The 12,531-nt window shown below is 35.8% G+C and overlaps 1 protein-coding gene across 1 annotated transcript; it reads right to left on the bottom strand.

The window, feature by feature from the left end:
* Window positions 1–22: 22 nt before the first annotated feature.
* Window positions 23–2,696, bottom strand: LOC147284710 (AAA-ATPase At3g50940-like). The gene is made up of 2 exons (XM_086245109.1): window positions 1,554–2,696; window positions 23–719 (listed from the first exon to the last, which is right to left on the bottom strand). The coding sequence occupies exons 1-2, from the start codon at window positions 2,568–2,570 to the stop codon at window positions 228–230; spliced, it is 1,509 nt and encodes a 502-aa protein (XP_086101235.1). The 5' UTR covers window positions 2,571–2,696; the 3' UTR covers window positions 23–227.
* Between the last annotated feature and the right edge of the window lie 9,835 nt (window positions 2,697–12,531).

Below are 12,531 nucleotides of genomic sequence, written 5' to 3'. Positions count from 1 at the left end.
GATGTCAACTTCGCAATCCAAATAAACTCAGTTAATGGGGTCTATATATATATTGATATAAAATATTGTGCATAAGCTCAACAAAACGATTAAACTAAAGCCTTATAAGAACTCATACATGTATATTGTATAGTTTATAGAAACTAGAAATGTGATGTAATTTGATATGTCCAAAGGGACACCAAAAAGAAATTAATAATCTAATTGTGACTTAGTGATTTTAATCATTAATTATCTACTTTCTTACTACTGTTTTCATCATCATCTTGTTTCTTATCCTTCTTAGTCTCTTCCTCTTTAGCAGCACTAGTTTCCTTTTCTTTAGCTTCTAGTTCTTCTTGTTTCCTTTTAGCCTCAGCTTCCTCATTTTCCTTCTTCTTCACATCCATGAATTCAATGAGGCCTTGCAGAGCAATGTCCGGGTGGTCACTCTTTATCAGCTGCTCCGCAACTTCTGCGGGCGTTACTTGGGTGCTTTCGATTTTCTGTTCGATGTCTTCAAATAATGTGTGGTCTTTGATTCCAAGGTAGTTGGCCGCTAGAAGCCTAAACCCTGATGGGGTGCAAAAGGACATGTGAACATGAACGTCCATGCGACCCGGGCGCAAGAGCGCCGGGTCGAGCTTCTCCTTGTGATTGGTCGTGAACACTATAATCCTCTCGTCGCCACAGCTCGACCATAGCCCGTCGATGAAATTCAGCAATCCTGACAGTGTCACCTGTGCCACAACAAAAATCAATTCATTTTGTCAAATATATCTAATATGCTATATATATTGTAAAAAAAAAAGAAAGAAAAACAGTTTCACTTTTACACAATCAACCAGACATGATTTGACCTGTTGAAAAAATGTGGCCGTCTGAAATCAACATGGAGATTATAACATGAGTGAGACATCAACGGGGTGGAAACGCATTGGCTTTTTTATGCATCCAAAGGAACTTTCCTTGAAGCTGCCTGGAAAGTCATTGTCATGGCGTGCTGTACTGCACTACATTTCTAAGAATCCAATCCAATCTAGACTAGCTACTAGCTAGTCCATGTTCATAGTTCATACCAAACGAGGTCTAGTTTTCTACAAGATTAAGGGTAGGTTGGACATTTCCCCAATCGTATCACATGTGCGTTGTTTGTCCTTGGTGCATTTATGCTATTCTAAATTTCTAATCATGAAATCACCCAACAAAAATCCACTAGCAAATCTATTTCCATCAAACAAAAAAAACATATATTTTCACAAATAAAGCACCAAAGTAAGAATGAACGGAAGTCTGAATTACAGGCCTGCAGCATCAAATTAAATATTTTTTTTTTTATTATTTAGGAAGGAAAGATTCCAATATGTAATCTCTCCAACATAGCCATATTTAAAAATATCAGGTTTCTTTGAAGCATTTGGTCACATATAATTTCTCTTTAACAATATGAATGTGGATGGAATCTCACGTGCATATTGCATATTGCATATTGCATATTGAGTAGAACTTAAGTAGAAAGCATAGTGTAGTGAGCCAGCAAAAGAAAAAAGGAAGAGAAGAGAATAAAAGGCAACCTGTTTGTCTTGGGACCCGTGTGAAGCTCTTGACTCAGCCATCCGATCCTGAAACTCAATGGTGCAATCAATATCCTCCACCACCAGAATGGAGCGATTCGCCATCGCAATCAGCAGCCTCCTGAGCTCGGAGTTGCACCGCAGTTCCGTGAGCTCCAAGTCATAGATATCAAAATTCAAATAATTGGCCATGGCAGCAATCAAGCTCGACTTCCCAGTCCCCGGCGGACCGTACAGCAAGTACCCTCTCTTCCACGCCTTGCCCACTTTTCTATAATACTCCTTCCTCTTCACGAACCTCTCGAGGTCTCGGAGAATGAAGCTCTTGGGATCGGAGTCCAGGGCCAGCGTTTCGAACGTGGCCGGGTGGTCCAGGTTTGTTGGGACCCACACGTCGGCGATGTTGCCGTACAGGCAGTCGTAGTCCATGGTGAAGATTTTGAGTGTCTTCTTTTCTTGTTTCATGGATTTGGCTTCTCGCACGATGTGGGGGAGGTAGGAGTTGAGCACCAAGTCTCTGTGTTTCTTGTGGAAGGTGAGCTCGAAGGATCGAACTTCGGATCTCAATGTTGAATTCAGGTCACGAGGGTTGTGGAAGTTGTAGCTCTTGCTCTCAACTTGCCTGCAGACCAAGATCCAATTGAACTTAACGCCGTGAAAGACGTCAACAATGTCCTGGTTGCTTTCCATGGTGATGGTGAAGTTCTTTTCCTTGTCGGGCTTACTGACTTTGATTCGGTGGGTGGAGGGGGAGACTTTGGTGCCCAAGTAGGTCTCTGCGGCCTCGTATATTTGGTTGCAGACAAGCCCATCGAACTCCTCGATCACCATCGTCAGTTGGTTCGAGAAGCGACTGAAGAAGCCTCTCATGCCGGAGAAGAAGTAGTCTTGGATCTCATGGGGCAGGAAGTCTTGCGCTATGGACCGCGCTAGCATTGCCGTGGCGGCCACAGAGGCCGCCGTTGATAGGACCACCTTCGCCGTCGCCAGCTTGCTTTCAGAGGAAGAGGAGGCCATTAATTGATTTCTGTATGCTTCGGTATGATCTTATGACTACTTGTTAGGGTTGCTTCTCAAAACTTGGGGTCAAATGTGTATATGTAGAGCCAAATGTCTAGTCTGGTGTGATGGGTATTTGTGGAATTCAACTCTAAAGTCTGAACAAGGAAGCATCACAGCTTCTTCTTCGTGGATGGTACCTGTGTTGACTCATCTAAACACTTGGAAATCTCGCAAAACTACAGCCTCACCTCAGATTGTATGATAATACCATTTTTGACTCGTTTATATAAAATATGGAATAGTGAGACCAACAACCAACACCGATACTTTTAGACCGAGAATTTAGGGTTTTTATTTGTCTAAATTTTAATTTTGAATATGTTTTGAAAAATGTCAAGGCCGCAAGTCTAGTAGAGTTTTTTGTCTTTTTGGTGCCACTATTCAGTTTAGAATAGCCTTAAAAAAGATTAATAAAAATAAAATATCACGCTCAAAATAATCTGAATTCTAACAATACAAGTGTACAACAAGTAAAGGAACGAGAATTTATCTGTGAAAATTAAAAGAGTTTAGTAGCATAAACAACGTACCTAAAAAAAATCAAGAACAACAGAAATTGATTGAGAATTGAGAAAAATACTGAAATTAATGATAATTATTTTAATTTTCTGCTATTTTTCATAATTTTATCCTAGTGTCAAATTTGGGTGTAAACAACACGTATATGTGACCCCAGATACACTCTATTAGACATGAACCTTTGAATTTATTATAAACTATTAAATTCATTCTCACAGCAAGAGTCAAGTGTCAAGACTTAGATATATATATATATATATATATATATATATATATATATATAGCGTATCCCTTGGGCGCATGAATGAGCTACCAGTCTTCTTTGGTCCTGCGTGAGCATGTCAGATTATATTACTTCCACACACGAAATTCTTTTCCGTTAATTGTATATTTATTGATATAAACTGTGGAAATCTGAAACATGCCTACTGACCAGCAAGATCCATGGTGATGCTGTAGGTCGTCTCCTCGTGGAGCTTGCTGACTTTGATTCTGTGCGTGGAGGGGAACACTTTGGTTCCCAAGTAGGTCTCTGACCGCGGCCCACCCACCCAAAGGGCCTCCAACTTCTAAGTTGGGCTTTTTAATTAAAAAAAAAAAAAAATCGTTTTGACTATTCCTACTTTTAATCTAGGTCTCCTTTATCGATTGACTATTCCTCTAATCATCTTCCTTCTCTAACTATTCCTTGTCAACTATTCATTCCTCTTCATCACTCTCAGTCTCAGAGTCCAGAGCCTCCTTCATCCATTCGATTATTTCTCTTAGTTGCTTTACACTTTGCCTCCTTTAATTAATATCAAGGAGTAATAAGCTCTCTAATTTGATAACAAAAGTTTGTTAGTAGAGAATTTGAAATATATATAGATTGCCAAGAAGTTTGCTTCTAAAGCTTGTTACATGTATTAGTTATCTTTAAAACTGATTCCAGCTTTTGTGTACTTAAAAATTCTCAATTAATTCAAATCAGTTCTATTTTTTAATTTCTCTTACTAAATTGATGGGTATCAAGTTAGAAATTGTTTATTGATTTTTTGATCAATTAATTTTAATTATTGAATGGGCAAAGGGCCTCAATTTTTTTTTTTTTTTTGCCTACGGCCACCTAAATCCTCGGACCGGCCCAGCTCGTATATATGGTTTGCACAAAAGCCCATTCAACTCCTCTATGACCATTAATTGTCAGTTGGTTAGTCTTAGGGGTGTGTTTCGGCCGGATCGGATTGGAAATAGGGTGTTCCAATTCCAATCCAAAAAATTTTGGAATGAAATTTATGTTCCAATTTCCATTCCAAAAAATCGGAATTTCAACATCTCATTCCGATTCGGAATTTTCGGATTTCTCGGAATTTTTGGAATTTTTCGGAATATAACATTTTTCGAAACTTTCGGATAAACATTTGAAATTTTCGAATAAAAAATCGAAATTTTCACATTTTCATAATATTTTTTAGAACATGTTTGGATTTTTTTTAGAATAATGATGAAATTAACAAACAAACAAAAATTAAAAGACAATAGATTATGATGCATTTCAATATTTATATTAAAATGTAATTAAAATATATGTCCAATTTAAAAAGAAAATTCAAAATATTAATTTAAATAACATTTAGAACCATACCATCTCATACCATTACCATAAAAAAAATCTAGAAAAGAAGGAAAAAAAGAAAGAAAGAAATATGCAATTTAGCAAGTTTTTCATTGCTAGATTATGTATGTTAAGAAATAAATTATGTATGATATATATTGTGTATGTTTAATGGTATCTATTATATATTATAACATACATAATATATAAGAGAAATAAATGTCACTATGAATGTATAATAGGCTTAATAGCACATATCTTAGAGGTGGGGGATTAATCTTTGGAGCTCATCCAACATTGTTAGAATAAATGTCATTAGTAGATACATGTTACTCACATATATATATATCATGTTTGAAATTTTGAAAATAATAAGCTTAACTATTTAGTAATTAGTAATTACAATTGGTGGGATATTCCAGTTGGAATAACTGTAGAATTGCTCCATATCTTCAATTCCCCTCCCTAATAAAAAAAAATAGTAATTACATGTACGGAAAAATGTGGGTGTTTGTGTTACCAACTTACCATTTATGTTATTATGATACACATATATTTATAATGTACATATGTTTATATTAATAGTATTAGTCATCTTTTTTAAAATATATGTTATATGTATCATACTAAATAAATGATAAAATATATAATATGGAATAAATTGGCATAATTTTGGAAATATTGAATCGGAATGCCTTCGGAACATTTCGGAATTTTTTGGATCGGAATCGGAATTTACATAAACATTCCAATTCCAATCCAATTTTTTTCGAAATTTTCGGATTTCGGCATTTTTGGATTCGGCAATTTCGGATTCGGAATAAAATTGGAAATTTTCGGATAGGAATCGGTCGGATTCGGATTTTCCAATCCAAATCACACCCCTAGTTAGTCTTGAGTGAGAGACGTACACCAAAAAGAATTTGGTTATCAATTGTCATTGGCTAATCAATTAAGTTGACTTGCAGTCAATGGCCCATTGGCCCCTATTGCGTACGCCTTTGAGTTCATCTAAGGTTAGGACTTAGGAGTGAAGTGGAACCATATGAACTCGTACAGGTTTTGAGAATTATGAAATACAAGCCTTCTTCGGCCCAAAATGGGCCCAATATTTGCGTAATCGCAAGTCTAGATTAGAGTATTTTATTTCCACCTTGATCCTACTCGCCTCATCCAATTTGGCAATTGTTTTTTTCATGCATCACATTCTTTTTCTTTTTATTTTTTTCTTAAGAAAAGCAAATAAATAAGGATAACACATCCCACAATGTAAACGCAACCATGGTAGCATTGAGACCTAGTCATTATTTTTTTGTTAGATTAGAAGGGATCAAATTTTCACCCTTCAATCTCAGTTGAAAAAAAATCTGATTTTGGTCAATGGGGACCTCTCTGCAAGGCAACACATGGCATTACATGTATGTTAGATAATTTTCAAATATTTGTAATTTGAATTGAATCAATGTGTCCTTTGGGAAATGTTACTAAACTTTCTGTAGAGGTGTTTTATATTCATAGAGTCATAACATTTCATGAAAAGGTATGATTCAAATGGTATCATACCTCTTGAATAAATATTTCAAATGAATGGTTGCTATACCATTTCAGAAAGGGCACATTGGATTCATTATAAAAAGAGAAGTTCTCTACATAATTTTTTACAGAAAAAACAACTATTATCTCATTCTCCATCTTTTCACCAAATCAAATACAAAGAACTAATTTCTGCAGTTTTAGTTCTTTGTGAAACTTGAGTATTCTTGTTATATCCATTTGTGTGTTTGGTTTGTTTTTGGTTGTGTAGGACATTAACAAACAATAGTGTTACTAGGCTTCATTGTATCCACAAGGCATATTTGCAAATCCCTCTACACACAAGAAGTGGGGGCAAATATTGTCTGAAAGAAAGCGTTGTTCAACGTGCCTTGAAGCAAGTTTCTATCATCCTTTCAGCAGCCACAACTCACAAGAACTCCAACAATATTTCCAACAATTTTCAGACAATATATCTGCTGTGGCTATGTCATCCATGAAGGATTTTACTTCTAATTTCGTGAAGCTTGAGAGGTTTGAAGGAGGGAATTTCAGACGTTGGCAGAAGAAGCTACACTTTCTTCTTACAAGTTTGAAAGTGGTATATGTGCTGACTACTCCAAGGCCTGAGGAAAATGATGATGAGTCCATTAATTGCTGCCCAACGTGAACGTATCAAGTGGGATCAAGACGACTACATCTGCAAGGGACACATCTGCAATGCTATGACCGATGCCTTGTTTGACATCTACCATGAGATGGAGAGCTCTAAGGAAATTTGGGATGCACTTGAGGTTAAATACATGACTGAAGACGCAACAAGTAAGAAATTCCTTGTTTCAAAGTTCTTCAATTATAAAATGACTGATGATAGAAATGTTATTGAGCAATTTCATGAGATTATACACATGCATAACCAACTTTCTCAATACAAAATGTCTATGGATGAGTCTATCCTTGTTTCTGCTATTATGGAGAAATTACCATCTTCATGGAAGGAATACAAGAAGAACCTCAAACACAAGAAGGAGGATCTCACCATAGAACAATTGGGACAACACCTTCGGATTGATGAAGAGTGTAGGGTCCGAAAGAAAGTTGATGATGGTTCATCCTCAAAGGTTCATATGATGGAGAATGGATCTAAACAATCCAACAACCACCAAGGGAACAAAAAGAGGAAGGGAAATTTCAACAAAGACCACCACAACACAAAGAAGACAAAAGGGAGTTGTTTCCATTGTGGTAAACCAGGCCATTTCAAGAGAGACTGTCGTCATCTCAAGAAACAACAAGAGTCAAACTCCAAAGACAAATTTGTTGCTATGATTTCTGAGATCAATATGATGGAAGACAATGATGCTTGGTGGGTCGATTCTGGGGCAACCAAGCATGTGTGCATGGACAAGAAAATGTTCAAGACTTAAGTTCCTAATGAGGAAGTCGATGTTCTCTACATGAGAAATGCTTCTACTGCTGTTATTAAGGGAAAAGGCACAATAGAACTAGAGTTCACATCCGGAAAGGTGCTTACTCTCAATGATGTTTATCATGTTCCAGATGTTAGAAAGAATCTGGTTTCTGGAAGTCTCCTCAACAAATTTGGGTTTAAGTTAATATTTGAGTCAGATAAATTTATCTTGACCAAGGGTGGGACCTTTGTTGGAAAAGGTTATATGTATAATGGAATGTTCAAACTCAATCTCAATAAAATTTCTATTGGTTCTGTTTATATGCTTGATTCGTTATCTTTATGGCATAATAGATTAGGTCATGTTAATATTAAAAAGATAAATGATATGTCTAATCTTGAATTGATTTCAAAGCATGTGAATGATTTGAATGATAAGTGTGTTACATGTTTGCATACCAAGATTACTAGAAAATCTTTTCCTAAGATAGAAAGAACTTCTACTTTATTGCAACTTATTCATAGTGATGTTTGTGATTTGCATAGTACACCCACAAGAGGAAATAAGAAATATTTCGTTACTTTTATAGATGATTTTAGTAGGTTTTGCTATGTTTATCTTATGCATACTAAGGATGAAGTGTTAGAAAAATTTAAGATTTTTAAGAATGAAGTAGAAAACATTTGTGAAACAAAAATCAAGTATCTTAGATCCGATAGAGGTGGAGAATTTTATTTTCCATCTTATTGTGAATCCGTTGGAATTGTGCATGAAACTTCTATTGCATATACACCACAATAAAACGGTGTGGCAGAAAGGAAAAACAGGACTCTTGTGGAAATGGTTAACGCCATGATGTTGAAATCAAACCTTAGTAAAGGTTATTGGGGAGAGGCAATGCTAACGGCATGCCATCTCTTGAATAGAGTTCCTACCAAGAAACTAAAGGTCACACCATATGAACTATGGTTCAAAAGAAAACCAAATCTAAGTTATCTTAGAGTTTGGGGGTGTAGAGCAATCGTAAGGTTACCCGAACCAAAAATAAAGAAGTTAGGACCTAAAGCTATTGAATGCATATTTTTGGGATATGCAGCACATAGCAAAGGCTATAGGTTTCTTGTCATAGAACCTAATGACTCCATAGGGGTCAATACCGTGATTGAATCTAGAGATGCTGAATTTTGTGAAAATAGATTCATGTCTATTTTAAAGGATACGAATGAAGTGGTGGAGGATCCACAAAGGAATGGAAATATTTTACCAAATTTTTATGAAACACCATCAACTGAAACACCAGCAATTGATAATGAAGAATCGTTTGAACCTAGAAGGAGTAAAAGAAGAAGGACTGAAAAATCCTTTGGTCCAGATTTTATCGTGTACCTTGTCGAAGGTACAAGAGACTCTCATAGTAAACAAACTATGATTACACCAAGTGTAGAGTCAGATCCTCTAACATTTGAGGAAGCCATGAAATCTCAAGACTCTGCTTTCTGGAAGGAAGCAATAAATGATGAGATGGACTCGATCATGGGAAACCAAACATGGAAGTTGGTTGATTTACCCCCTGGTTCAAAACCTATAGGGTGTAAATGGATTTTCAAAAAGAAAATGAAAGTAGATGGAACTATTGACAAGTTCAAGGCAAGATTAGTTGCCAAAGGCTTTACACAAAAAGAAGGCATAGACTACTTCGATACCTATGCTCCAGTTGCAAGAACTGCAACTATAAGAATTCTAATTGCATTAGCATCTATATACAAATTTGAGATTCACCAAATGGATGTTAAAACTGCATTCCTAAATGGTGAATTGGATAAAGAAATTTACATGAACCAACCCGAAGGTTTTGTCATGACTGGACAAGAACACAAGGTATGTAAATTGGTTAAATCATTATATGGTTTAAAACAAGCGCCAAAGCAGTGGCATGAAAAGTTTGATAAAGTGATTGTATCCAATGGTTTTAGGATACATGAATTAGACAAATGCGTTTATAGTAAGTTCCAAAAAGATAAAGGAGTAATTATTTGCTTGTATGTGGATGACATGTTAATCTTTGGAACGGATATGAAATCTATAAACAAAACAAAAGAATTTTTGTCATCAAGCTTTGATATGAAAGATATGGGCAGCGCTGATGTAATTCTTGGCATGAGAATCAAAAGATGTAATGATGGATTGATGTTGACACAATCACATTACATAGAAAAGATACTAAAGAGATTCAATTTCTTTGATTCAAATCCAGTATCAACACCTTTTGATCCAAATATAAAGTTATATCCTAACAAAGGTAGGGCTGTGAATCAATTAGAATATTCTAAAATGATTGGTTGTTTAATGTATGCAATGACATGTACTAGGCCGGATATTGCATTCGCAGTGAGTAAACTAAGTAGATTTACTTGTTGTCCTAGTGAATTGCATTGGAATGCAATTACAAGAATATTTAAATATCTAAAGGGTACTTTGGATTATGGAATTTGGTATAGTGGATATCCTAATGTATTAGAAGGATATACTGATGCTAATTGGATAAATGATTTTGAAGATCATAAGTCTACAAGTGGCTGGATTTTTTTACTCGGTGGAGGAGCCATATCTTGGGGTTCAAAGAAACAAACATGCATATCGGACTCCACCATGGCAGCCGAATTTGTAGCCTTGGCTTCTTGTAGTAAAGAAGCCGAATGGTTAAGAAACTTATTAATAGAGATTCCAGTTTGGTCTAAACCAATGCCTCCTATCTCTATTCATTGTGATAGTCAAGCAACACTATCAAGGGCTTATTGTCAAGTTTATAATGGTAAATCTAGGCATATTGGCCTAAGGCATAGTTCTGTGAGGCAAATGATTACTGATGGAGTTATAACCATCAATTTTGTAAGATCATGTCAAAACTTGGCTGATCCATTAACCAAAGGACTTGCAAGGGATATGGTGTGGAAGACATCAAAAGGGATGGGGTTAAAGTCCACTCCTATATGATTACCAATGGTGGAAACTCAACTCGAACTCTTGAAACATCAAGTCTTTGAGTTCAATGAGCAAAGTACATCATATGATTGTAATCGCAAGCATTTAGTGTTGTCATTTTGAATGACACACTCTAATTATTTTTCCATCCAAGGTTAAAGTGCTTGGTACCTGTAATGTATGAAAGAGGGTGAGTTACAACTCTTAATAGATATGATTGAAAGTACTTGAGTTACAGGGGTACTACATGTCTACCTATATGCGTGTAGGAGGTGGTGCCGCTTCCTATGAGACAAGGACTTGTCACTAGAGCACGCATGAAAGTGGGTATAGACACAAGGCCAATCCACGTGTTGGTTTATAAACACACAAAAGGGGTTGCAAAGTTTTTTGTGTGAATTATGTCCGGTTAATCATATAAGATCGAAAGTTCAAAGCAATGCTACTTCTCTATCTTGATTAACTTTGATATGTTTTCACTAAGTTAAAGTTCAAGTCCAAAAGACACTTTAATTTATGCACAACGCTTTCAAGAAATTGCTCAAGTAAGTTTTTAAATGTTTTTAAAATTTGAGTCGTTTTATATTTTGAAAATAGTGGAGGATTGTTAGATAATTTTCAAATATTTGTAATTTGAATTGAATCAATGTGTCCTTTGGGAAAGGTTACTAAACTTTCTGTAGAGGTGTTTTATATTCATAGAGTCATAACCTTTCATGAAAAGGTATAATTCAAATGGTATCATACCTCTTGAATAAATATTTCAAATGAATGGTTGCTATACCATTTCAGAAAGGGCACATTGGATTCATTATAAAAAGAGAAGTTCTCTACATAATTTTTTACAGAAAAAACAACTATTATCTCATTCTCCATCTTTTCACCAAATCAAATACAAAAAACTAATTTCTGCAGTTTTAGTTCTTTGTGAAACTTGAGTATTCTTGTTATATCCATTTGTGTGTTTGGTTTGTTTTTGGTTGTGTAGGACATTAACAAACAATAGTGTTACTAGGCTTCATTGTATCCACAAGGCATATTTGCAAATCCCTCTACACACAAGAAGTGGGGGCAAATATTGTCTGAAAGAAAGCGTTGTTCAACGTGCCTTGAAGCAAGTTTCTATCATCCTTTCAGCAGCCACAACTCACAAGAACTCCAACAATATTTCCAACAATGTAAAGCATTGACCTCCTCCTCCTCCAGGCTCCAGCTACTTAATTGGTATTTTGAGCAATAGCATCTGCAATAATCATGACCAGCCACACCACTCCAAGCTGTCCTTTTAGCCCTCATTGTATAATATCCATCAACACACATATATCAGGATATTAATGATCTCATTCCTTTCCAATCATCGAGCTTTCATGGACCACTTAGTACGTCAGAATCCTTAAAACCATTAGAGGTGGGTTTTATCCATTTAAACCAAAAATTTCATTGGTCAATTATATTGGAGTGCTCTGGTGTAGTGTAAAATCTCAATCGTTGTAATTGGGTCACCATTCAATTAACATATAATGGGGGGCAACATGTACAATAACTTTCAAATAGCCATGGCAGGCATCTTGGGCTCAATAAAGCATTGACCAATTTGAATTTGTAGTCCGCATTAGAATTATACCAAGATAATGAAAGGTCAGTTTAACAGTCCACTATATTATAATTATTATTCAGCTATAATCCAAGCACAACTCAGAGTTAATTAACTTTTGTGAAGCAACGGTCCAGCATGGATATTATAGCTAGCTTAACACTTGTCTTTTACCAATGTGAATATTCTAGCCAAATGTGTCTAAGCCTTCTCCTAAGATGCTCCTTAAAAAACTTCCTAAACTATTTTGTCTCATTGGAAACATCATCTTGTACCATTCTG

The sequence above is a fragment of the Dryas octopetala genome, chromosome 5, assembly GCF_963921425.1.
Source record: "Dryas octopetala chromosome 5, drDryOcto1.1, whole genome shotgun sequence".
NCBI lineage: Eukaryota > Viridiplantae > Streptophyta > Magnoliopsida > Rosales > Rosaceae > Dryas > Dryas octopetala.
This window is presented reverse-complemented; position numbering and strand designations above follow the sequence as displayed.

Excerpts from the sequence above, each read along its gene's own strand:
- LOC147284710 (XM_086245109.1), bottom strand. The coding sequence starts at position 2,570 with ATGGCCTCCTCTTCCTCTGAAAGCAAGCTGGCGACGGCGAAGGTGGTC. Across the intron at positions 720-1,553 it reads ACGGGTCCCAAGACAAACAG|GTGACACTGTCAGGATTGCT; the intron begins GTTGCCTTTTAT and ends GTTGTGGCACAG.